This window comes from Oncorhynchus kisutch, linkage group LG3, assembly GCF_002021735.2.
Source record: "Oncorhynchus kisutch isolate 150728-3 linkage group LG3, Okis_V2, whole genome shotgun sequence".
Lineage (NCBI taxonomy): Eukaryota > Metazoa > Chordata > Actinopteri > Salmoniformes > Salmonidae > Oncorhynchus > Oncorhynchus kisutch.
This window is the reverse complement of record NC_034176.2, coordinates 66,954,290-66,980,943: the sequence shown is the minus strand read 5'-3', so window position 1 is coordinate 66,980,943 and position 26,654 is coordinate 66,954,290. Positions and strand designations below refer to the sequence as shown.

Sequence of the window (26,654 nt, the reverse complement as noted above, 5' to 3'; positions counted from 1 at the left end):
CCATTTGGACGCTAAAGCCAAATTCATAGGATGAGTTTTTCTTCAAGTTGCGCCGACCACCTTAAAAAAAATGCCACAGACCGCTCAGTTTGTCTCCGCCACTAATAGCGGATACATTTCAGTCCCAATCATTGTCCTTTGTCTCCACATCAGACAGATGTCGACATAATATTTTAACCAATTATCGTCCGATACCGATATGGTGACCAATAAACCGTGCATCCCTAACAAAAACACTCTAGAATCCAGAGGCTTCTGCTCTAGTGGTGGAGTATCCTCTTACCTTCCAGAACCACAGGATGACAGGCTGGTTGGGACAGTAGCCATTCTTGTACTTGGTGTTCTCCCTCCAGTCGTTCACATCCACGTCTCCCAGGCCACACATCAGGAGCTAGAGAAGAAAAAAAAACAGACAGAACATCACTCAACGATCTGGAAAGACAGGCTCTCAGTCATGCATACATCTCGGAATGAGACCCACCTCCAGCTCATTCTCGTCAAAGATCTTGATGAGATCCTGGGGTATCAACTCATAGAATCCCTAAGACAAGAGAGAGGAACACGCAATAAGTCAACCGTTTCTTTCAATCTTATCACAACTCAATCAAAACATCTCAATAAAACCTAGTGTTTACCTCCTTGAATGCGGTCATCTGCTTCAGTATCCTGTTCACGAACCTCCACTGCATGACAAGACTGAAAAAAATTGTTTATTTTGAAATGGAAGCATTCAAAAGCCCTAATAATTTCTCATTTATCTAATGATGCAGACATGTAGTGGGTGGTGGTTTCATTGTCCATTTGCAAACCCGTCAAATATGTGACTTGTGGGTCACCTACAGGTAACCAGCACTACATGGCAGTGAGTATGAGGCGTGTTTCCTCTTTCTACCAGCAGAGGGCTCTGGTGCTTACTGGATGTATTCCTTCTTGTTGTCATCGGTGACTACTATTTCAGATCCTCCTGGCTTCAGCTCATGCTGGTGTGTCTAAATAGGAGGAAATGTGATGTCAGCATGACTGATACCAGAGTACCACTTAGCATCGATTTTAAAACCCCTTCAGTCAATAGGCACACGATAGAACAGAAAATACTTGGGCCAAACAACAAATAGGAAGCAGGTCCCACCTGTCCAAAGAGCTCTTCGTCTATGGTGAACCTCAGATCCAGGTCTATCGGGTCATTCTCCAATATCCACTTCAGGGAGTTGAAGTACTCACTGTCCTGAAATAACAACACACAAACACCATTACCACTAATGGTGAAACACTGCTGTTATAGATGTCTGATTTATCATGTCTCTACTATCTGATTAGGTGATGGGAAGATGTGAGAGTAATCTAGATAGTATTAGGTACCTACCACAGACTCCATGTCCTGTAGAGTAATGGGCTTCTGCAACATCATCTTGTAGAAAGGCCTGATGAAGAAGGCTAGAAAAAAACATGTCAGGATCTGTGCAACACACCTAATCCTTGTGGCCTTAGCATAGAGCAGTCCTCAGCTCTTAGTTTCTCTACACACACACACTCGTGTCACACTACTATTATACAAATTAATGAACTTTTAACAGACACAAAGTTCATGAGTGAAATCACCAGCAGTGAGACTCACCGTCCAGCAGCTTTCCATGGTAGACAGCCATGCCTGCCACACGGCCAATGAACTTGAAGTAGGACAGGTGGTCCTCATTGCAGAGGCCTGAGTTGGGGTTGATCTGCAGAGTGTAGTTGTCCCTGCCCCAGAACATGCAGAGGAGAAACTTAACACAGCTCTAAAGTCATCCAAATCCTTCTCTGATCCATTCCAGAACATATCCCAACATTAAAATGATTCATAATGCTATCAGAGATGTTATTCACTAACAGCTCCATTAAGGGCCTGTTCCATTTTTCCTTGCCTGAAAATGGAATTCTAACACATTCAAATAGAGACTCACGTGGCAGAATACTCAAACAGCCCATAATAGGGGTTGAACATCTCCTTGGAGATTAGGAAGAACCACTCCCTGGCCACGCCCCCGTAATCCAAGCCCTTCTCTCCCTCAAACTCCACCCACAGCCGCGCCTTCAGGAAGTCGGCCCTCTTGATTGACAGGATTCGTCTGTAGGAGTCCTCTAGCACGGTGTTCCGCCTGAGCTTCATCTCAAAGCGGTTGGGGATGTCAGCCTGGAATTGGAGATAGAGCATGCTGAGTGAGTGGACATCAGGTCAGGGGATGTAGCTGGACTAAATGTCATAGAAGATATTGTGAGGATGATTGAGAGAAAGACAACATAGGCTTTTACAGTGTGAATATGCTGTATATCTGACCTATTTGTGAGGTTTAGCTGTAATAACAGAACATTAAGAGCATAGGGCCTTCAGTAATTACAATGATTCCCTGTCCTGTCTTGGGAAAAACATTGCTCACCGGTTTCTTCAGCTTCTTCCGGAAGTATTCATACTTCTGTTTATAGTCTCTGGAGTAAGGCACAGCCTAGAATAGACAAGGATAGGAGATCCAATGACCGGAAATCAATTATAGGCACACGATAGAACAGAAAATGATGAATTATTTCGGTTTTATGGCCAACCTGGAGAACCTGACTCCAAAAAGAGAATGGGCCATATTGCATTCCTAAAATTACTCTACCGGAATCTAATAAATAAAAATCTCTAACTATAGCTTTAAATTATTATTATAAAAAATGAAGAAAAAAAATCTATACTTACTGGTCCAGTTATGGCTGAATTCTGCAGTCTGGGGTCATCCCATTGTGTGTTCTTCGTGTCTGAAAATACATCAGATTTATTCAGCATTGGTAGTCGGCATATGCATTTTTCACACATTTTGACAAATTGTAGTACATGTCATACATACTGTGATCTATGTAGAATATCCTCCCATCACTGTGGACCCTCTCCTCCCAGCCAGGCTAAGATAAGGGTAGCACAAACATTACTCACATAATTTTTCCCTTAAAATCAACCATTCACTCAGCAACTTTCAACTTTAAGAGGCTCATGACACTGGGCTGCTAATTGCCTTCTTAGAATGCTATTGGATATGATATCATTGTAAAGCTTACCGGCATTGGCCCGAGGTCAGTTGGGTCTAGCGAAGGTCTCCTCCTCATGTGCACAGGAATCTTCAACCTGGGGTCTTCCTGTTCACAGCCAGATAAAAAGGAAATAAGTCACACAAACAGGAAGGAGCAGTGAGAATGGCAGTATTGTCCAGTGGATAACTGGTCATTCTGGCCATGATGATGCGTGACTAGACCCTATAGGTAGGGCCTGGGGGTATTTATTGATCATGTGACCTGACGAAGAAAAACGACACCAGTCAAAAGTTTGGACACACCTACTCATTCAAGGGTTTTTCCTTATTTGTACTATTTTCTACATTGTAGAATAATAGTGAAGACATCACAACTATGAAATAACACATATGGAATCATGTAGTAACCAAAAAAGTGTAAAACAAATAATTTAAAAAAAAAATATATATATATATATATATATATATATTTGAGATTCTTCAAAGTAGCCACCCTTTGCCTTGATGACAGATTTGCACACTCTTGGCATTCTCTCAACCAGCTCCATGATGTAGTCACCTGGAATGCATTTCAATTAACAGGTGTGCCTTGGTAAAAGTTAATTTGTGGAACTTCTTAAATGTGTCTGAGACAATTAGTTGTGTTGTGACAAAGTAGGGGTGGTTACAGAAGATAATCCTATTTGGTAAATTCCAAGCCCATATTATGGCAAGAACAGCTCAAATAAACAAAGAGAATAGACATGCCATCATTACTTTAAGACATGAAGGTCAGTCAATCCAGAAAATGTCAAGAACTTTGAAAGCTAATTCAAGTGCAATCACAAAAACCATCAAGCGCTATGATAAAACTGGCTCTCATGAGGACTGCCACAGGAAAGGAAGAACCAGAGTTACCTTAGAGTTAACACACTCAAATTACAGCCCAAATAAATGGGCTAATAAATGAGTCCAAGTAACAGACACATCCTCAACATCAACTGTTCAGAGGAGACTACGTGAATCAGATCTTCATGGTTGAATTGCTGCAAAGAAACCACTCCTCAAGGACACCAATAAGAAGAAGAGACTTGCTTGGGCCAAGAAACACGTGCAATGGACATTAGACCGGTGGAAATCTGTCCTTTAGTCTGATGAGTCCAAATGTGCGATTTTTGCTTCCAACCTCCGTGTCTTTGTGAGACACAGAATAGGTGAACGGATGATCTCCGCATGTGTGGTTCCCATCGTGAAGCATGGAGGAGGTGTGATGGTGCTTTGCTGGTGACACTGTCAGTGATTTATTTAGAACTCAAGGTTACCATGGCCACCACAGCATTCTGCAGCAATTTGCCATCCCATCTGGTTTGCGCTTAGTGGGATTATCATTTGTTTTTCAACAGGATAATGACCCAAAACACACCCCCAGACTGTGTAAGGGTTATTTAACAAAGGAGAGTGATGAAGTGCTGCATCAGATGACCTGGCATCCACAATCACCCGACCTCAACCCAATTGAGATGGTTTGGGATGAGTTGGACCGCAGAGTCAAGGAAAAGTAGTCAACAAGTGCTCAGCATATGCGCTAACTCCTTCAAGACTGTTGGAAAAGCATTCCTCATGAAGCTGGTTGAGAGAATGCTAAGAGTGTGCCTCATCAAGGCAAAGGGTGGCTACTTTGAAGAATCTCTAATATAAAATATATTTTTATTGGTTTAACACTTTTTTGGTTACTACATGATTCCATGTGTGATATTTCATAGTTTTGACATCTTCATTATTATTCTACAATGTAGAAAATAGTACAAATAAAGAAAAACCCTGGTACTGCATGTCCTTTTAAGAGTGGTGGTATGCAGGTGCTTGCTTTCTCACCCAGGAAGTGGTCTTAGTGTTGTGGTCGATGAAGAAGGGTTTTCCGTTGGGGGCATTGCGGACCTCCCAGCCTGCAGGCATGAAGCCACACTCCCTCTGTGAGCCGGGGGAGTGCTGGGGGGAGCCCTCAGGAGAGAGCATGGGGGGCTGGTACACAGTGGCGTTCTGAGACAGAACAGCCTGGGCTGCTGCGTCTGAGGTTATCTGAACCATGGAAGGAGAGACGAAGATTAACACTATTGATATACTCAATAGGAGGGTGAACTGGATTCTACATCAACATTATCTACAGTGCTTTCGGAAAGTATTCAGACCCCTTGACTTTTTCCACATTTTGTTACGTTACAGCCGTATTCTAAAATTGATTAAATACAAAATTATCCTCATCAATCGACACACAATACCCCATAATGATGAAGTGAAAACAAAAATACCTTTGTTTTCACTTCATCATTATGGGGTATTGTGTGTCGATTGATGAGGGAAAAAAACTATTTAATCATTTTTAGAATAAGACTGTAACGTAACAAAATGTGGAAAAAGTCAAGGGGTTTGAATACTTTCCAATGGCACTGTATCTAGACAAGTTAAGTGGGTCCTGATTGTCTTTTCACATGACTTTGAAAACTTCTTTAGTGCACTGTGGTTTGAGAGAAAGTGAGAGCAAAAGGAGGTTATGCAGCCTACCTGGATGAGTGGCCGTGTCCAAGTGGTTATCCTGCTGTTGTGATTGACGTAGTAGGGTCTGCTCTTACTATCCTGCTTCTCCTCCCAGCCTGGAGGCAGCCCAGCTGAGGTTGCTAACAACTATTGAACAACATAGAGAGAGAGGCATCAAACAATCCATACAACAATACCTCAAGTGAATAGAACAATAACTTCCTCTGAATCACTGAGCTACATGCTCAAACCTGATGACTGCATTCTCACTGTCCTTACATCATCTGGGAAAACTATGGAAGCCACACTTACATGCTGAAGTTGAGCTCAGATGACCCTATCCCACAAATATTGCTGTAATACAGGAGTGTTGTGCTTCCCTGTGCTGCGGTGTGTGTGTGTGTGTGTGTGGGCACAGGGGATTCAGGGAACGTAACACACACCACAGGATGAACAGGGTGCTCCTCTACTGTCAGAGTCTGGGCACTGCCTCTGCGACTGGAGTGACTTGAATGACTGACCACAGGATGAACAGGGTGCTCCTCTACTGTCAGAGTCTGGGCACTGCCTCTGCGACTGGAGTGACTTGAATGACTGGAAGGGCCCTGCAGCTGAAGAGAGCAAGACGACAGAAACTACAGTCATTACCCATACACGTGTTAATAGGCACATATTCTCCAGCTCTAAACAGGCACTAATACCTGTCTAATACTAAAATATTAAAGTCCCTCAAGGATACCGCAATTGCATAAAATTTCTTTAATATTATGCAAGGCCTTGCAATTTCAACCAATCAGCAGTGCCCATTTACTGCAAAATATGGTTCAATCAATCCACACAGATAAAAACATTGCATATTCAAATGTAAAATGTTAAAATCTATAATTTTTTGAATATCACAAAAAATCCCAGCGAAATACTGGAGAGACTGATTACAGCTGTGTTGTTATAACACAGTGTGTTTTCAGTCCCTTCTTAGAGCTGTGGAAGGACCCTGTTCAGGAAGCATATCCCCAGTCTGGCTTTGGGTGTCGGCCGATTGGTAACGGGAGCCCGGTCAGCGCTGGCCAGTAAATTATTCACCTGGAGGGAGGTACGTCGGTTGCCGGATGTGGCACCCAAGGCCTGGAGGCGACTGAGCTCGTCACAGAAGGAGTGAAACTCCAGGGGGGAGTGGGGTGGAGGGGGGGAGCGCTGGCTGTTGTACAAGGTGGACTCATCCTCTGTTATGATTTCCCAACTCTGGAGCAGAAGAAACAAGACACATGAAGAGTTTACCATCTGTTCTGAAGGATGTATTGATAGTGTTAAGTCATTGTCTCCTCATCTGGTTGTGAACTAAGAAAACAGTTCTGACCTGCTTGTTCTGCCACGGAGTGACGTTATTACATAAAACTGACATGTGATATGATTTCAGTAGGGCAATCTTTTTTTGGGGGGGGCGGGGGGGTCTTCGAGGAACACCCTGATCGTGAACTTGATCTTGTTAAGGGTCACTCTGAACTATCCTGACTTTTAGTAATTTGCTCAGTTAACAGCCTCCATAGAGAGGGGCTAGGACCAGAAAACATGGTCGTAAGATATGGTCCTTATAGGTCTGGGCCTTAGGTAGGTCGTATAGTTGGACAGCACACCACGTACAGTTGTTTCACAATCGTACCAGAGACCACAAAAAGATATAACAGAATCTCATCTCCAATTCAATATCAAATTCAGGAGAATAACTGTAATTACATTTGAATTTAAAGTGACATTTAACTTTAAATGTGAATTTTTCAATACTTTGATTGAATTTCGACTTGAAAATAACCTCAGTTGACTCTTGTTGTCTGTCGTTGGAGTCCTCTTGGTCGGAGATCTGCCTGCGGGCGGTGAAGGCGTGCTGCGCCTCCATGTGGATGTTCTGCCTCTGCTCTGCCTCTACCCGGCTGTCTCTACATAGGGAAACACACACACTCACAGTCAACTTCTCATCTCTTGACCAACCAGGTGTTACTGTATTCCAATAATACCAAAGTGTTAAAATAGCGCTAGATTAAGTTCAAGCTGTCAGAATAAAGACATGACAGGAGAACCCCAGACTTACTGTACTATGGGCCTGTGCCACTGTGTGGTCCTGGTTTCGTGGTTGACATAGTAGGTCCTGCCCAGGTTGTCCTGCCTCTCCTCCCAGCCAGGGGGCATTGCAGGCAGCAGGTGGTTGTGCCTGGGACCGGACATGTCCTGGCCCTCTAAAAACTCCCAACTAGGCTGCACAACAAAAACAACTGTTACACAACATGGCACATGCAGATGTCAACATTGCCCAAATCCTCTACATGTTTGTTCAAGTCAAACAATGTCTTGGCCACTACTCAGAAAATTCAGTGGCAAGCATAGGGACTCATACTTTACTGAAGTTTGGCTTCAAATCATTCTAAGGAAGATGTCAGCATATTCAAAGGCCCTGGACCCATGGTGAGACAAATATAGATTGGCCTTTTGGACATGGTGTTCCTAGCCACTGCTTACATTAAGCATGTTCAAGAATGATGACTGGCTGGTTTTATCAATAACTATCAGGATGGAGATGGCAGGCAATCAGCCATCTTGGCTTGACACTGGTAAAACGAGCCTGGTGTCTTTTCTCCTGGCTCTGAGCACTAATATGCTGTTACATGTATATACTGAAGCACACCGGCTGAGCAACAGCCAAGGCACGTAGATTAGACACTGTATAATCAAAGGAGGGGGGTGATGGCGTGGGAATATTCAATTTCAGGGGGTCAGGGGGCAAAGAGGGCAGGAGGACAGGGGGCAGGTTGGTTGGGTGGGTGGCGGTCTTACATCCATGTCTTCAGTCTGTTCTGCAGCATCCTCTGAGTTGTTTTTGGGTAGGTAGGTCATCTTCAGACGGAGATGACCTTTGACCCTGGATTTGTGACTGCAACAAAACAAAAACTAAACACTTAACAAAAAATACATGGAAAACAGTGCACCTTCTAAATAACAGTAATGTGAGCCTCTTAGGTGTATCAAATATCAGACACACAATAAATGTCATTCCAACAATCTATCATTGTGACTGACTCAAATATGAAATTGAGCTTTCTCCGAGGCAAAATCAATATGTACTTTATGTAGCTATTTGAGCTTAATTTATACACCTCAGGAAAGAAAGGCAAACTCACTGGAACGAAACAAGATATAATTCAAATTAATTTATGCAATGCCAAGACTGAATGTGATAAAAATGTCAAGGAAAATGTCACAAAGTAAATCCATGTTAAACCAGGAAGGATAGGCGGCTTGAATAATCATGAAATAATGCCAACCTTCTCGGGTGAAGTAGAAAATCCTTGAATGTGTATGGCCTTTCAATGTTAGGATTTTCTGTCTGAAATAAAAAATAAATAAAAAGTATTTAAACAGTTGAAATGCTCTATAAAGATATTTGCTGTATAACATCTATGCATGCAGTAACTGTATATCATCAGTAAACAAGTCCTGTATAGACAGTTGAACCATAAGGTAGGTCTGCTGTAAATGCTATGAAAAGGAAGGCAAAGGTAACAAACATGGAGGACTGTAATTCCATAACTATGGACAAAGTTGTGGAAAGGACTCTGACATGAGGGTGTTTATGTTTACATGAGAGCACCTATGACAGTTCATTGGTGAAGATAAGTAACTATGTAAAGTGTACAGATCTCCGACAAATTATATCTAAAGGAGAACATGGAACACAAAACAGCAGAGACTATCCTACTCCTTTAGACGTGGGATTGGAAACATGTTGATTTAGGAGAATTGGTTTCCACATACATTATGAAAGTGCTAAATAAACTATTTCCTTGCACTAGGCTCACCGGTATCTGGTGTAATGGTACATCCACCTGCCCCAGAAAGTCATCACGTGTCTGTGGAAGGATATAAGAGATTGTAATGGGGAGTCATGTACAGTAGTCATTCATGAGAGTCCATCAAAAAAGGGAGTGGTTACAATGTATCGGGCATGTTTGCGGACTCGCACACACACACACACACAGCTCAAGCGCAAAAGGTATGAGTCACACACACACACACATATTAGAAAATGCAGAATATTAATAATATTATTGATATTAGAAAATGCAGAAAATTATATCTAGTTAAAGCGAAACATCAGGATTCTGACAATGAAGCCCTTTATCTGCTTCCTCAGAGTCAGATGAATTCATGGATAGCATTTGTATGTCTCTGCGTGCAGTTTGAAGGAAGTTGCTGACTAACGTTAGTGCAATTGCTAACTAGTGTTTGCACAATGACTGGAAGTCTATGTAACTGCAGTGCTAGCATATACCATAAGACTTCCAGTCATTGCGCTAACGCTAGTTGGCATTGGCTCACAAAACTACCTCTAACTTCCTTTATACTGGATACAGAGACAAAAGGGGCAGCAGGTAGCCTAGTGGTTGGAGCATTGGGCCAGTAACCGAGTTGGTTGGCTGCTAGATCGAATCCCCGAGCTGACAAGGATGTTCTGCCCCTGAACAAGGCAGTTAATCCACTGTTCCTAGGCTGTCATTGTAAATAAGAATTTGTTCTTAACTGACTTGCCTAGCTAAATAAAGGTTCAATTAAAAAAATAAAGGTAAAGGGCTTCATTGCCAAAATCACAAAGTATCCCTTTAATGGTGTGTATTCATATTCACTCAATTTTACATCCCGCAAGCTGTCCAAACACATAATTACATGAAATTGCATTCTAATAGTGTTAAAGGTTATTGTAAGTGGCTGACACTAAAAGGTTGCATTTTACACCCATTTTCTCAGGGGACCCCATTTCAATTTCAGGGGAGCCCACCCCAAGGTTTGAAACCACTGTATTAGACATGTGGATTGAATAATTCAGGGGTTATCAGCCCACAGTATAGCTAGAGAATTAGACGTCTTAATATGTAGTTGTGGAGCAGTGTCCTTTCTAGAAAAGGTGATTCTGACTGAGTGACGTCTCTAGAGACAGGCTCCAATGTGACCACTGCTATAACGCAGTTACTGTAACATGTTCCTATGCAACATACATCACCCACCTTCCAACATCAACAACACCTGAAAACACAGTGTTGTGCGGGTCGGCTTCCTGACCAAATAAACACCCTCGGCACATCAAACTGCCCAGCAATAGTATGGAGACGGTTCAATTGAATGGATATAGACTGTTCCCCTCCTCCTCTCATTCCTTCCCCATGCCTTTCCGTGGCAGTGAAGCCAAGACAAGCAGGCTTTGGAGAGTCCAGGTTGAGGGACACAATGTACAGCCTGAGAATTTGCTACTCTGATCTCGTGACATTCTCTCAGGAACATCACAGAGGGGACTCATTAAGGGATTAATCACATGCTTACTAACATCACTCAAAGAACTGTCAAACCAGCCATATCAAAATTACCAAGAGTGGAGTGTGTGATTGATCAAGTCAGAGGTGTATGGGAGCAAGAATGGTTTCTGGTGGAAATAAACTTAATTTCCATGTAAATCTATCTATCAACCCAATCCCAAAAAGGCTTTAACTGCACTACAGACCAAACGTATGTGGACACCTGCTCGTGGAACATCTCATTCCAAAATTATGGGCATTAACTGAGTAAAATGGTCCCAGAGAAGAAGGCAGATGTTTTACGTGTCCCCAACAGATTGTGTTTTTTTATTTGTGTTGCTTGTAACTTATTTTGTACATAATGTTGCTGCTACCGTCTCTTATGACCGAAAATAACTTCTGAACATCAGGACTGCGATTACTCACCACAGACTGGGAGAATCGTTTTTCCCCCTTTAACGAGTCTGACGAGCCCGACGGGGACTACATACTGCTTTCTCGGGAACAGGCCCAGATCCCTGTGATTTGTGTGAAGATGAGGCAGAGAAAAAGGGGCCAGAGGGCAGGCTGCCTTCTGAGAATTCGTAGGCGATCGAATAAACCCCCACTTCCTTCCATTCTGCTAGCAAATGTGCAATCTTTGGAGAATAAAATCGATGACTTGAATGCAGGGAAACTGGAATCAGTTTTACAAAATTTATTTCAGCATGTTAAATGTGCAACCAGAGGAAAAAAAAAACGTTTTTTTGTTTGTTTTTATAAATTAAAAAAACTGGACCACCTTTACTAAACACACAGATGCATACAAAGCTCTTACTCGCCATCCATTTGGCAAATCCATAATTCTATCCTCCTGATTCCTGCTTACAAGCCAAAATTAAAGCAGGAAGCACCAGTGACTAGATCAATAAAAAAAGTGGTCAGATGAAGCAAATGCTAAGCTACAGGACTGTTTTGCTAGCACAGACTGGAATATGTTCCGGGATTCCTCTGATGGTATTCCACATCAGTCACTGGCTTCATCAGTAAGTGCATCGATGACGTTGTCCCCACAGTGACCGTACGTACATACCCCAACCAGAAGCCATGGATTACAGGCAACATCCACACTGAGCTAAAGGCTAGAGCTGCCACTTTCAAGGAGCGGGACTCTAACCTGGAAGCTTATAAGAAATCCTGCTATGCCCACCGACGAACCATCAAACAGACAAAGCGTCAATACAGGACTAAGATCGAATCATACTACACTGGCTCTGGCGCTCATCGGATGTGGCAGGGCTGGCAAACCATTACAGACTACAAAAGGGAAGCACAGTTGAAATCTACACAGTGACAAGCCTACCAGATGAGCTAAACTACTTCTACGCTCGCTTCGAGGCAAATAACATTGACACATGAAAGCACCAGCTGTTCCAGAAGGCTGTAAGACCAACATGCTTTAAGAAGACCACCATAGTGCCCGTGCCCAAGAACACTAAGGTAACCTGCCTAAATGACTACCGATGCGTAGCACTCATGTCTGAAGTCATAAAGTGCTTTGAAAGGCTGGTCATGGCACACATCAACACCATTATCCCAGAAACCCTAGACCCAATTTTACCATACCTAATTTGCAACTGGATCATGGATTTCCTGACGGGCCGCCCCCAGGTGGTAATGGTAGGTAAAAACACATTTGCCACACTGATCCTCAACACAGGGGCCCCTCAGGGGTGAGTGCCCAGTCCCCTCCTGTACTCACTGTTCACTCATGACTGCACGGCCAGGCACGAATCCAACACCATCATTAAGTTTGCCGACGACACATTGGTAGGCCTGATCACCAACAACAACAACGAGACAGCCTATAGGGAGGAGGTCAGAGCCTGCAGAGTTCTGTCATACAATCTAGGTCTGTGCCCAAACAATTCAAGGTTCTACTTTTAAAAATCCACCGTTCCAGAAACAAGTCTCTCACCGTTGCTGCTTGTTATAGACCCCATTCAGCCCCCAGCTGTGCCTTGGAGACCATATATGAATTGATTGCCCCCATCGATCTTCAGAGTTCATACTGTTAGGTGACCTAAACCGGGATATGCTTAACACCCCAGCTGTCTTACAATCTAAGCTAGATGCCCTCAATCTCACACAAATTATTATGGAACCTACAAGGCCAAATAATATTACTAGAAAATATTCATATTCATGAAATCACAAGTGAAATATAGCGAAACACAGCTTAGCCTTTTGTTAATCACCCTGTCGTATCTCAGATTTTGAAATTATGCTTTACAGCCAAAGCAAGACAAGCGTTTGTGTAAGTTTATCGATAGCCTAGCATAGCATTATGTCCAGCTAGCAGCAGGAAGCTTGGTCACGAAAATCAGAAAAGCAATCAAATGAACCATTTACCTTTGATGATCTTCGGATGTTTTCACTGACGAGACTCCCGGTTAGACAGCAAATGTTCCTTTTGTTCCATAAAGATTATTTTTATACCCAAAATACCTCCGTTTGTTTGTCACGTTATGTTGAGAAATCCACCGGAAATAGCGGTCACGACAACGCCGAAAATAACTCAAATTATATCCATAATATCGACAGAAACATGGCAAAGTTTTTTATAATCAACCCTCAAGGTGTTTTTCCAATATCTATTCGATAATATATCAACCGGGACAATTGGCTTTTTAGTAGGACCGAGAGGAAAAATGGCTACCTCTTTCTTTTAGTGCAAGAATCACTCAGAGCACTCAGCTGGCCACTTACGCAATGTGGTCCGTTACGCTCATTCTTCAACATAAAGGCGTGAAACTACGTCTAAAGGCTGTAGACACCTTAGGGAATACGTAGAAAAAGGAATCTGGTTGATAACCCTTTCAATGGCCAATAGGGATGCATTGGAACACAACAGTTTCAAAATATGAGTCACTTCCTGATTGGATTTTTCTTAGGCTTTCGCCTGAAATATCAGTTCTGTTATACTCACAGACAATATTTTGACAGTTTTGGAAACTTTTCTATCCTAAGCTGTCAATTATATGCATATTCTAGCATCTGGTCCTGAGAAATAGGCCGTTTACTTTGGGAACGTTATTTTTCCAAAAATAAAAATAGTGCCCCCTAGCTTCAAGAGGTTTTAACAAACCTCCAAACGAGCTTCAATGCCATAAAACACTCCATCAATGGCCTCCAACTGCTTTTAAATGCTAGTAAAACTAAATTCACGCTCTTCAACCAGGCAATTGTTGCGGGTGCAGGCAATTGTTGCCTGCACCCGCCAGTCTGACAAGCATCACTACTCTGGACGGTTCTGACTTAGAATATGTGGACAACAACAAACAAAGCCTCCTTCACTCATGCTGCCAAACATACCCTTGTAAAACTGACTATCCTACTGATCCTTGACTTCGGCGATGTCATTTACAAAACAGCCTCCAAAACTACTCAGCAAACTGGATATAGTCTATCACAGTGCCATCTGTTTTGTCACCAAAGCCCCATATACTACCCACCACTGCGACCTGTATGCTCTCATTGGCTTGTCCTCACTACATATTCGTCGCCAAACCCACTGGCTCCAGGTCATCTATAAGTCTTTGCTAGGGTAAGCCCCGCCTTCTCAGCTCAGTGGTCACCATAGCAACACCCACCCGTAGCACGCACTCCAGCAGGAATATTCCACTGGTCATCCCCAAAGCCAACACTTCCTTTGGCTGCCTTCCAGGTCTCTGCTGCCAATGACTGGAATCCCCTCTCTAACTTTAAACATCAGCTGTCAGTGCAGCTTACCGATCACTGTACCTGTACACACCAATCTGTAAATAGCACACCCAACTACCTCAACCCCATATTATTTATCCTCTTGCTCTTTTGCACCCCAGTATCTCTGCTTGCACATAATCATCTGCACATCTTTCACTCCAGTATTCATGCTAAATTGTAATTATTTATATAGCCCAACCCACAATGTATTTATGCATTTTTGTTGATTACTTGCTCTGACCCAAATGATAAAAGATCCCACCGGGATATGTGAAACAGTGCAAAGTATGATTGACTTAATATTGGTGTCTGATAAATCTAAAATATTGCAGAGTAGAGTAATAGGATATGGAATCAGTGATCATTTTATTACATTTTGCACAAGGAGGCTTTTTAAAGATATATTATTTAAGTGTCACAACACCGTTAGAATCAGAGGACTCAAAAAATACTGTGTTGAAAAGTTTAGGGAGGAAGTGGGTAAAATTGACTGGTCACCTGTGCAAGATAGTGTAGGGGTAGACAGTGCCTGGGAAGTCTTTAAATGTAGATTCCTTGATGTGGTGAATGTGATGGTTCCCATTAGACGGGTCAGGGTAAAGCAGAGATCTAGCCCTTGGTTTAATCATGAAATTCTAGAATCTATCCTAGCAAGGAATAAGGACTTTAAAAAATGTAAGAACTCAAGAGCAGCATGATTTTGTCCTATATAAACATCACAGAAATGAAGCACAGAGCAGGATGGATAAAGCTAAGAGGGGTTACTTTGCTGAGAAAATAATTGAGAACACAAATTACCCTAAAAAGCTTTGAAAATCATTTAAGTAACTATACTGTAGTAGTACTACCAAAAACAAACTAAAACTGTATTGGACTGAACATCAAGTGGGAGATGGTATATGAAAAAGCAGAGGTTGACAATGAATTCAACTTTGATGTTTTACTTCTGTTGGCAGCAAGCTGGTTAGAAAGCTGCCCACCAGTTCTGGCTTGTATGGAAGCAACCAAGTCAAGAAGTATTATGTAGAGTTAGGGGTTCAGCCAAACTCTTTATTTTGCAAAGGTAGAAACAGCCAAAAGTCAGTATGCTGGAAGAGCTTAAATACTCCAAAGCCACAGACCTGGATAATATTCCTGCACGGTTTCTTATAGATTCTGCTGAGCAAATTGGCCCTTGTACTACGCATATCGTTAATCTCTCTCATGAACAAGGTACCTTTTCCAAGGACATGAAACAAGCTAAAGTTATACCTCTGTATAAGAAGGGGATCAAATCTGACCCTGGGAATTATAGGCCTGTATCTATCTCCCGTAACATCAAAGATCATGGAGAGTTGTACATGAGCAAATGTATGAATATGTTAACAAACAGGGTCTAATGTATGATTTTCAGTCAGGTTTTAGAAAAACATACTCCACTGATTCATGTCTACTTTACTTGACTGACTTCATCAGGAAAGAGATTGATGAGGGAAATCTGTGTGGAATGGTACTGCTTGACCTAGAGAAGGCCTTTGATACAGTTAACTACTGTCTCCTAATCTCCAAACTGGAGGTACTGGGGTTAAGCAGTATTCCTCTAGGCTGGGTAAAGTCCTATTTATCAGGAAGGGAGCAAGTAGTAGAGGTTAATGGTTCACTGTCTCAGGCAAAACCAATGATTTGTGGCGTTCCGCAGGGGAGCGTGCTTGGGCCTCTGCGGTTTTTATTGTATATTAATGATATGAAGCATGCTTGTTTTTGCAGTCTTTTTCTTTATGCGGATGACTCTACACTTCTTGTGTCTCACAAAAGTAAAACTGTGTTGGAGAGCATACTTAGCACAGAGCTTTCTAACATTAACAAACGGCTTGGAGGTAATAAGCTCTCTCTGCACTTGGGGAAAACTGAAGCAATTATTTTTGGATCCAGACCTAAATTGTGTAGGTCATCTGAAATCAGAGTTGAGTTAGGGGGTGAGGTGCTGACTACTAAAACCTCTGTTAGCTACTTGGGATGTATCCTTGATGGAAGCTTGGGAGGTGTGAGCATGGCCAATAAAGTGCTAGGGAAGGTTAATGCCAGGACTATGTTTTTGGCTAGAAAGTCCAAGCTGCTTGATAAGGACTCCATGAAAGTGCTAGCTACTGCCCTTATTCAATGCCATTTTGACTGCTAGTACTTCCTGGTTTGGGGGCTTATCTAAACTTATGAAGGGGAAGCTCCAGATAGCCCAGAATAAGCTGATCAGGGTAGTATTGAAGGTGAGTCCACGTACTCACATAGGCAGGAGCTGCTTTCAGGAACTAAATTGGTTGCCTGTTGAGGCTAGGGTGTCCCAGATTAGACTAGGTTTGGTTTACAGGAGTATTTATGGTCATGCGCCCAGATATCTAAGTGATGACTTTCCTCGTGTTAGGTATGTACACAATCACAGCACCAGATCAGGTATTGCTGATATGTGCTTATACAGGTTCAGGAGTAATGCTGGGAAAGGTACTTTCTTGTATACTGGAGTCTCAGAATGGAATGAGTTGCCTCTGCCCATAAAAACAACATCCTCTCTGGGCAGCTTTAAAAATAAAGTAAAAATATGTTTGATGTCTTCTGTGCCTATATGAATAACATTTATGATGTAACTGGAATGATGATAGATGTTCTTTTCTGTTTTTGTTTTATTATTTCATACTGTGTATGGCTTTTTCAAGTTGTGTGTGCTTGTTTTTTTAAATGATCGAATGAATAAACAATGATTTAGTCCACTTCAAAAAGGTATAGTGTTTCTAAATGTATATTTCTTGTCTGACTCAATGTCTGAACTGGTTTTCAAAACCAAATGTATGGAAGGCCTCTACACAAACAGAGCAGTAAACAGTCCATCCAAAATGTGAAAGTACTAGACTATATTACTCATAATCTTCCTCTTCTTCCATGCCCTGGTTCTCTCAGGAAAACACCTCATATGTTGAAAATTAAGGTCAAACCACAAAGTAGAGGAATTCTCTCTCTCGGTCTCTGGAGCCCCGGTGTGGTGGATATATTATGTTGTCATAAAGAATGTCATTTAAAAAAAGATAAGTTCAATAATGAAAATAGAAAACAATGAAAAAGCTGTGTAGAATTCTGAATAAGTGCAGCTCATACTGAACAGACCTTTCCCATTATAGGGTAGAGAAAGGCCAGAGTGATTTATTTTGATGAGGTTTATCAGATAAAACATCCACTTACCGGTATGTATAAAAAATAATTATAAGTCGAAGAATGCTTTGCAATTAGCCTCTGTTTTTAAGCCTCAGTTGTGGTGGTAATGTAAGGGAAAGGACAGCCTTGGCCAAGTGTTTCAACTGCAAGGAGTTAGTTAATGGTCTGTGCAGGAGAAGAGGACAATTTTCTGCTCCATGGAGAGAGTCTGCCTGCCAACAAACCACCTCAGAGAGGGACAAAGCTGGGTCTACATGTGGGGTCCTCTGGTCTGGATGCACCTGCTCTGCAGCCACTCTGCCACAAAACAAAGCCCCTTCCTGTAGCAGCTTCCAAAACCACAGCTTGCAGAAAAACTGGGTCAGCCAGGCATACTGTACTGCTCAAACGTCCATACACGTATCCATGGACATTAAGTGAGCCTCTCAACATGGAAAACAAGACGAATCACATAATCCTTTCTCATCTTAAAAACTGTTTCCATACGCTCTACTCACTTTGTATTTATTCGCTCTACTGAAGCTAAATCCATCAAGACAAGAGGTCTTATACACATTTGCCTCAGATCTCAATAAGATCACAGGCCAGATAAAAAAAAGGTAAGAGTTCAGGGGAACAAATTACACCATTTTGATAGATCACTATCAAGGTCACAAGGTTTACGAAGGCAATTTAGAAAAAAAATCTGTTCTGGTGCTCTGATGCATCAAAAAAAGAACACAAAAACGTACATGCGGTCAGAACTGCCAAGCAGAAGAAATATCAGCCTGCGCAGAGAAGTGCGATATTGAACTTTACTCAACTTTCTAGAGTTCTTCCCATTATTTAACAATATCAACATTTCCCTTTACTGTGGGAATTGTGATTGAATCAATGCAATAGCCATTTTCAATGCAACATAACGAAACAAAAATAATTAGTATGCAAAACTAACTATGCAAGAGATTTTGTTGGCAGAGCACATAGGATTTCTATTGCATTGACAGGCACGACTCAGGCCTGCACTCTACACAGACTAACCAATCAGAGCTGCAGTAGACCTTGGCTTGAATAAGCGAAGTAACCAATAGGCAGAGTGTAGCATAATGTGTCTGATTCTCTGTAATAATGGTATGGGAATAATAATACATTTTATTTTGTAAAGTGGTTTCTTGCATCAAACAAAAATGTTCAATCACCACCTAATCTGAAGGACAAGTGGATAAACAGGTTAATGTCAAGCCCTGCATGTTTTTTTCAAAAGTCTCATGGAATGTAGGCCTTCTGTAGGCTGAATGATATAACATTTGAATATGGAAACAGCGGTTCTCTGATGCATTTTCTCCATAGTTTTTTTCATGGTAGGCCTAGATTATGATCAAATAGTCACAGTAGCCTATCTGGTCACTGTTAAAACAGTCAATTAAAGGGGGTTCAACCTCAGTTTTAAAAACGGAGGTTGCAGAGAATTTTCATAACGTTGAAGTTTGTGCTAATCGGACCTGAAATTTGCTCAGTGCCGCAAAAATTAGAGGGAACAACGCATGCGGTCACCTGCTATTCATTTTCGGTAGAGTCCAATTACTGTAGCTAACCAGCTTGGTCCTGGAAAACAGTGTTGTTTGCCAACAGCTATGCTACTGTACAGTATCTGTACACATGACCTTGAAAGGAAAAGCAGGTCATTCTTACATCATCCAGGACAACACTCAGATGGGATGGATATAACGAGCATGAACTTTGAACTCTGTTGAAATTCACTGCCTGGGGACTGATCGTCATGATTAGGGAGATTCAATGTTTACATTATGAGACTGTCATTCATCTCATTCTCCTTTCCTTCATTCTTGTGCTTGGTGTCTTGTTTATCCTCTGTTTGGCCACAACACTGAGCTGATTCTGATTTGTGATTCTGGGGCTGCTACTCTTTAAACCGCCAAATAGTGATTAAGGTGTATCGACTGACCAGAAGAAATGGTCACTTATCAGGCTCAGTGAGGTATCAGGGCTAAGATCAAGATGGTGCTTAGACTTGTCAATGTCCAAAAGGCATATGGTCAGCTCACGAGAGATGGGCAAGGGACAGAGGCAGAGGGAAGAAGAGTGGGAAAGACAGAACGAGAGAGACAAAGTAATACCACCCAGCATACCACCCTGCATACCACTGCTGGCTTGCTTCTGAAGCTAAACAGGGTTGGTACTGGTCAGTCCCTGGATGGGAGACCAGATGCTGCTGGAAGTGGTGTTGGAGGGTCAGTAAGAGGCACTCTTTCCTCTGGTCTAAAAAATATATCCCAATGCCCTAGGGCAGTGATTGGGGACACTGCCCTGTGTAGGGTGCCGTCTTTCAGATGGGATGTTAAACGGGTGTCCTGACTCTGAGGTCATTAAAGATCCCATGGCACTTATCATAAGAGTAGGGGTGTTAACCCCGGTGTCCTGGCTAACTTCCCAATCTGGCCCTCAAACCATCACGGTCACCTAATAATCCCCAGTTTACAATTGGCTCATTCATCCCCCTCCTTTCCCCTGTAACTATTCCCCAGGTCATTGCTGCAAATGAGAACATGTTCTCAGTCAACTTACCTGGTAAAATAACGGGGGGGGGGGGAAGGGGGGAGGAGATGTAGCCACAGTGGAGGCCATGAGGGCTCGCCTCGGATTCCAACAACAAAGCTCTCGCCGCGTGGCTAAACCACACTGGCACAATTCTGGCAGCACGCTTTTGTCTTCCTTCTCTTCACGCTCCACATACACCAGCATTTTGAGTATCTAGTTTCCCCTACATCAGAGATAACTCCTACTTTGAGACAGAGTCAAAATACAGGAACATATGGCATCAGTCAGTCCTCTTTAAATGGCACAAGCTATTGCCAGGCAACAGCACTGATTGGAGCTAATTAAAGTTAATATACCAGTCAAAAATTTCAACAAAAGTGTCCTGTGGAATAAATGAAATAAACATGTTTTGCAACTGTTATTCAGATTATGTTTCCAGAGGAGCTTCTCTAAGAGGCTATCACTGGACTAAAATAAATCATAAAAACAGGAGCACCGATGCTTATGACCTGCTGGGCTTAAGCAAGAGGTATGGAGAGGAGGGGATCTCATGTCCTAAATGAGATTATATAAGAGTTCAGCTGTTATAAAAGGTTACAGCTCTGGTTAATTGCTGGTGCAGGTCTTACTTGACAAGCTGCTAAATGCAAAGAGGGAGATGGAGCATGAGTGATAAAGAGGGGGAGGACTGACACATGATGCTTTACAAACACGGTCTAGCAGGAGGACCCGCGAGGAAGGGAACACACCATCCTTTTACTGTAAAAGGCTCCGTCGCCAAACACCCACTACCTACATAACATGATCCCCAGGCCTGCGGATGGCTGGCATAACTGAGCGCTTCTCTAGTATCACGTTGTTCAATTTGAATTCATAGGGCTGGCCAGTGCAACAGCGGGACAGACTATCTGGAGTCAGGGAATATTTCAGAGGAGCTTTATTTATAGCGAGGGGGGGGCTGATTTTCTCACAACTAAATTTAGCCAGGGGTAAATACTTAAACTGATTACTCAAAGCGTTAATAGAATAATAAAAACGGAAAACCCCTCTTAACCAAAGCACGTGTGTACACAAATGCTCACAAGGCCGCCGCAGACAAGTATTGCATGAGGGAGGCTTTCTTTTCTTTCTCCTTTAGCATTATGCTGGGTTCAAGTATGTTAATGGTTTACTGTTATACAACTGAATACCTTTGAATTTTTGTCCACATTGGGCTTGTTAACCGCATGACTTAGCTGACGCTGTCTTCTCAGTTACTGAACGTAGCTTCTGCTTGCTCGCAGGGAGCCCAAATGTTGAGTAAACAGAGCAACATGTAGGGTACAGACTAGATATGGCATCAGAAATTAAGAGAGGTAGCATTATCAAATGGACATCACTGAAAGTTACACACAAACTCTCAGCCATCTCTCTTAGAGAGTAGGTTTAGTGCTTTACTAAACAGAACAATATATTTAAAATGGAAACGGAGCATTTCAGATAAGCCATCTTATGGGTGATGGACATAACAAGTACAACATAAATACCCCACTTTGTGGTGTTCACTATCTCTATTTATTGAGGTTAGAAGTGAACGGTACAAATAGACCAACCAGAATGAGCCAATACACTATGACACTACACAGCTGAAAATATCAATTCCTTATTGGAATTATTCCTTATTAGAACGGGTGGTCCAATAAATGGACCACCCGTTCTACTACATTTTTCCAAAGCATAGGCCTAATTTCTCTCTATTCTCAGCCTTGCTAAGCTCCTATCCTACCCCACCCAGTGAAGGAAAAAAACTCACCGTGGTCTTTCTTGCAGGGCTCTTTTGTATGTGATCCCTTTTGTGGATAGTGTTTACGTCAATGACAGGGCTAGAGACCCTTGCCCCAGAGCCGTGGGACACATGGATGTGCACATGTGGAGAGTTAGCTAGTTTTTGGTTGGAAAGGTGACATGTAATACCAGTATTATGGTAGGGGACTTCCAGAGAAAAGCTCCTTTGTAAGGTGTGATGACAATGGTTTTCCTTAGGCATTTCCTGTCCATTTCCATTGTCTGCGCGACGGGCACTTTGGCTCCTCTCTGAAAGTTTAGCTGAGGGGAGCAAGCAAGCCGAGGTGCTGCGATACAGCTTAATGTGGCGAGGGCCACATTCACCCTCCAACTGAGGGGCCTGGGTTAGAGATTCAGGACATTCAACATTGAATGTTGTTCTGTTTGTAGATGCCTTCCCAGACATTAGTCGCTGGTGGGCAAAGTGCAGTAGCACACTGGAGTGTCGGTCTAAATTTTCAGAGCGGTCAGTCTTCTCACACTCCTCCATTTTGTCTTTAGGTTTATCCGGAAGTGGAACGTTAAAATGCACCATGGGCCTGGCGTCTCGGAACTCCACTGACGGAAAGCTGCTCTTAGAGAGTCGCAGGCCGTTCATCACCGTGGCGATGGACGCTTTCGAGGTACCCGTCTCGTCCTCCTGCAGGGGCTCACTGGGGGACAACTGGAGCTGGTGAGAAGTCTGGTAGGAGCCCCTCACTGGAGGCAGGGCGGGAAGAGCCACAGGGCTGACCGGGGAGGCTGGTGGTGTATTACAGGGGCTCCGTGGAAATATAACCAGGGAGGAGCAGCGTCTCAGGGGGACCCTGGCTTTCCTACGGGGCAGACTCCTCTCCTGGGCTGCCCTACGCTGATCTGGGAGCTCTGGCTCAAAGATGCTGCTGCTGCTGCAGTAGCCTGCGTCACTGGCCGTGCTGTTTCTACAGGAGCCCCCATCTGAGCCACTGCCCGCTCCCACCTCGCAGACCCCTGGCTCCCCGCCCTCAGTGCTGTTCTCCAGCTCTCCATTCAGCTTGCCACGGGGCTGCAGGGAGATCTGCAGAGTACTCTTCTTGCTGCCGCTGCCGGTGTTCACCTTGGGTATAAATACGGATGAGTAGCGCTGTAAATTACCGTACTCTGGTGACAGGGGAGGCAAAGCCAAGGCTAGCTGCCCTGGAATCACCTTCATGTGGACAGAGCTGTGTGCTAGGCTCTCTGCGGGGCTGCGGGTTGACACACAGAGACCGCTCTCCTCACCATGGCTGCTCAGGCTCTCTGACAGAGGATCCGTGTTGCTTCTCCTCAACGCAAAGTGCAAGCGGAGCCGGCGTGCCATTCGTCTAACGCTCTAATCCCTGGTAGCCAGTAGTGAGCATGGCAAGGCAAGAGACCTGCTGGGGAGAAAAAACTAACAGCGGCAAGGCAACTTCTCCGAGTCCCGTTCTGCTCTGTGATTACAATCATTAGCGGCTGCACATAGCCAAAATAGCTCTGGTGACAACCAACATTCCTCTCAGGGCTGTTCTTTAAGGCTAGCAGTCAGGGGAGGTCAGGTGCTCTTCTGTGGAGCCACGACCCAAACGCACAAGCCCCTCAGACTGAAGTAACCCCAGTGGTCCGCCTCTTTAAGGAGCTGAACTCAACCCAGTCACAGAGCTGCACCAAGGCTTTAAAGGGCAGAAGTCCCATTCCAGCCAAACCTCAGCCTTGTCGCAACTGTGCCTTCTGAAATATAGACAGACCGTGTCCGACACCCCCCTGCCTCATCCAAAAGCCCCACTCCTGGTCACCTCACTAGAAACAACACAGGAGTCTCTTCAGCATGGAGAACTGTTCATTTCTGTTTCAGGCCACTCACTCAAGACGCTGGCGCTACTGGCTCCCAGCAGCAGCTATGCTTCTAATGTTTCTCCTGTGCTGTGCCACCACAGATATTTTTACCCACTGGTATTGAATTACAGGAAATCAAGAGGAATGAGTTTCAGCAAAATTCTATATGAAACTGAGGAATGGGTGTCCTAATACACACACACTTTTTTGTATTACTATTTTGACAGTTGAGCCCTGTAGATACAGAAATATACATATCTATACAAAAAAGCACAATATACACATTCATCATTAAAAACGTATCCACACAAATCATACACACAATGCAATCATAAAAAACAAACAAGTTCAAGGGTCCTCTAACAGCAGCCCTGAAAGCCCTAGAGGCACCAATTCCCCCATTTTCACAGTGTTTTGGAAATTGTTCCACATGTAAGTTGCAGAAAAACAAATAGCATCCATACTGGGAAACCACCGTGTCCGGGGAAATATGTAGGGAAGATACTGGTAGTTATTACAAACGGCAAAAGTCAGAAAACTCAAACTAAACAACAAAAATAATTGTTTATCGGTTAGACCTAGCTTCATTTTCACATTTAAACATTCACACCTACTACAAAAAAACTTCACTCCTACAGTAGCTCGGCACATAAGTAGGCAACAATAGAGAGCTTATTTTCATGTATAAAGCAGCTCTGAAAATCAAAGGGATATATGCGGCATCACCTGTCATTCGACACCTCATATAACAGCCAGTAGTTGGTTTAATTCCCGCTATGCTGTCATTGACATTCCACTCCATATCAACCAAAAGCTATTGTATGAGGCTGGGGCTATTCTGGGGCATTACTGTCAGCCTGGCCTGCAGGTCAGTTCCATACTGTAATGCTATGAAAGTGGCACAGGCTGGATGTGACAATGACTCACCAGTTGAGACTGACGCAGTCAGATCGCCCACGTCACACCACGTGCCACATAGTGACTATTCCCACAACAACCCGTGATGGGCATGGGGGTATCAGGAAATCTCAGGAGCCACTAAAGTATCAACACTGATATATTGTGTACATGTACAGTAGGTTAAGATCTGCGCAAATCTATTGATATCAATTAATTATAATTTACATGAAAGTCAATTGTCAATTGTGTGTCTTAAATTTTGATGAGGCTTCATGTTTGCACAACTTTACACACTTAGATGTGAGACTATCCTGGGTATCAGTCAGCAGTACTCCTGTCACTCCATGCTATCAAAAGCAGCTAGGCCAGAGCCATGGCTAGTTACCCCCACATAAGTATTCAGCTATGTGGCCGTTGGCAAAACAATAACGCTACTAAAACAATCATTGCTTGGTCATACTTGAGTTAGTTTAATGTGTTCAGAACCAAATAGCCTACCTTTCACTCTTAATAAGACCCAAGGGGATATTCTATTTCCAATACCTGGATTTAATGGAGACAAATTGCCATAAAAAAGGTATACTAGTATTCATCACAAGTTAAAACATAGGTCTGTACTTTTGGACAAAACACCAGTGTTAACAACCTAGGTCTAGGCTAAATGTTACTGAGGCAGTGACATACACACAAACATACCTTCCTTTATGTATTGTAGGTCATACATGCAACTGGCATTCTCTGCTTGATACTGGTCAGTAGACCTCAAAGTAGAGGTAACTGGGTCATTCAAAATATGTGGATGTGACAATTACAGAGACCAGAAATAAACAAATGAAATAGAGGTCGACCGATTAATTTGAATGGCCGATTAATTAGGGCCGATTTCAAGTTTTCATAACAATCGGTAATCAGCATTTTTGGACACCGATCATGGCCGATTACATTGCACTTCACGAGGAGACTGCGTGGCAGGCTGACTACCTGTTATGCGAGTGCAGCAAGGAGCCAAGGTAAGGTACTAGCTAGCATTAAATGTATCTTACAAAAAAACAATATGATAGGTCATTAATATGGTCAAATCCAGAAACTAAGGCTCGTATTTCTGTGTGTTATTATATTATAATTAAGTCTATGATTTGATAGAGCAGGCTGACTGAGCGGTGGTAGGCAGCAGCAGGCTCGTAAGCATTCATTCAAATAGCACTTTACTGCATTTGCCAGCAGCTCTTCGCAATGCTTCAAGCATTGCGCTGTTTTGACTTCAAGCCTATCAACTTCCGAGATTAGGCTGGCAATACTAAAGTACCTATTAGAACATCCAACAGTCAAAGGTATTTGAAATACAAATGGTATAGAAAGAAACAAACCAAATTGAACATGTTTCATTATTTATTTGAGACTAAATTAATTTTATTGATGTATTATATTAAGTTAAAATAAAAGTGTTCATTGTTCATTCAGTATTGTTGTAATTGTCATTATTATAAATATATATATATGTATATATACATACACACACAAATTGGCATCTGCTTTTTTTGGTCGCTATCGAAAAATCATAATTGGTCGACCTCTAAAATGAAAGCCAAACACACCTGGAAGGTAGCAATACAAACAGGTAGGCCTACTCAGGTAGTGTTGGCATACTTGAATATAAACTAGGCCTATTCATGGAGTAAAAGTTATTCTGACCATTGTCAGAATGAATCAAGTGATAACACACCACATTTACACTCCCCTACGTACTTATTTGGACAGTGAA

At 42.8% G+C, this 26,654-nt stretch overlaps 1 protein-coding gene across 5 annotated transcripts in view; it reads right to left on the bottom strand.

Annotated features, from left to right (window-relative positions):
• Positions 1 to 26,654, bottom strand: part of LOC109887992 (E3 ubiquitin-protein ligase NEDD4) — a 40,633-nt gene that overhangs the window by 2,657 nt on the left and 11,322 nt on the right. For 2 of the 5 annotated variants that reach the window (XM_020479251.2, XM_031811574.1), the window contains 21 exons: positions 9,407 to 9,457; positions 8,873 to 8,934; positions 8,385 to 8,481; positions 7,645 to 7,808; positions 7,369 to 7,492; positions 6,642 to 6,800; positions 6,002 to 6,169; positions 5,586 to 5,705; positions 4,899 to 5,102; positions 3,073 to 3,150; positions 2,865 to 2,919; positions 2,717 to 2,775; positions 2,415 to 2,480; positions 1,941 to 2,170; positions 1,616 to 1,737; positions 1,364 to 1,434; positions 1,130 to 1,225; positions 916 to 989; positions 636 to 696; positions 482 to 541; positions 284 to 391 (listed from right to left, as the gene is read on the bottom strand). In XM_020479251.2, the coding sequence (XP_020334840.1) occupies positions 284 to 391; positions 482 to 541; positions 636 to 696; positions 916 to 989; positions 1,130 to 1,225; positions 1,364 to 1,434; positions 1,616 to 1,737; positions 1,941 to 2,170; positions 2,415 to 2,480; positions 2,717 to 2,775; positions 2,865 to 2,919; positions 3,073 to 3,150; positions 4,899 to 5,102; positions 5,586 to 5,705; positions 6,002 to 6,169; positions 6,642 to 6,800; positions 7,369 to 7,492; positions 7,645 to 7,808; positions 8,385 to 8,481; positions 8,873 to 8,934; positions 9,407 to 9,457 (2,229 nt within the window). Of the gene's footprint in view, positions 1 to 283; positions 392 to 481; positions 542 to 635; positions 697 to 915; positions 990 to 1,129; positions 1,226 to 1,363; positions 1,435 to 1,615; positions 1,738 to 1,940; positions 2,171 to 2,414; positions 2,481 to 2,716; positions 2,776 to 2,864; positions 2,920 to 3,072; positions 3,151 to 4,898; positions 5,103 to 5,585; positions 5,706 to 6,001; positions 6,170 to 6,641; positions 6,801 to 7,368; positions 7,493 to 7,644; positions 7,809 to 8,384; positions 8,482 to 8,872; positions 8,935 to 9,406; positions 9,458 to 22,148; positions 24,050 to 26,654 lie in introns of those variants that run through there. The other 3 variants (XM_020479240.2, XM_020479247.2, XM_031811582.1) reach the window with 3 other exon arrangements.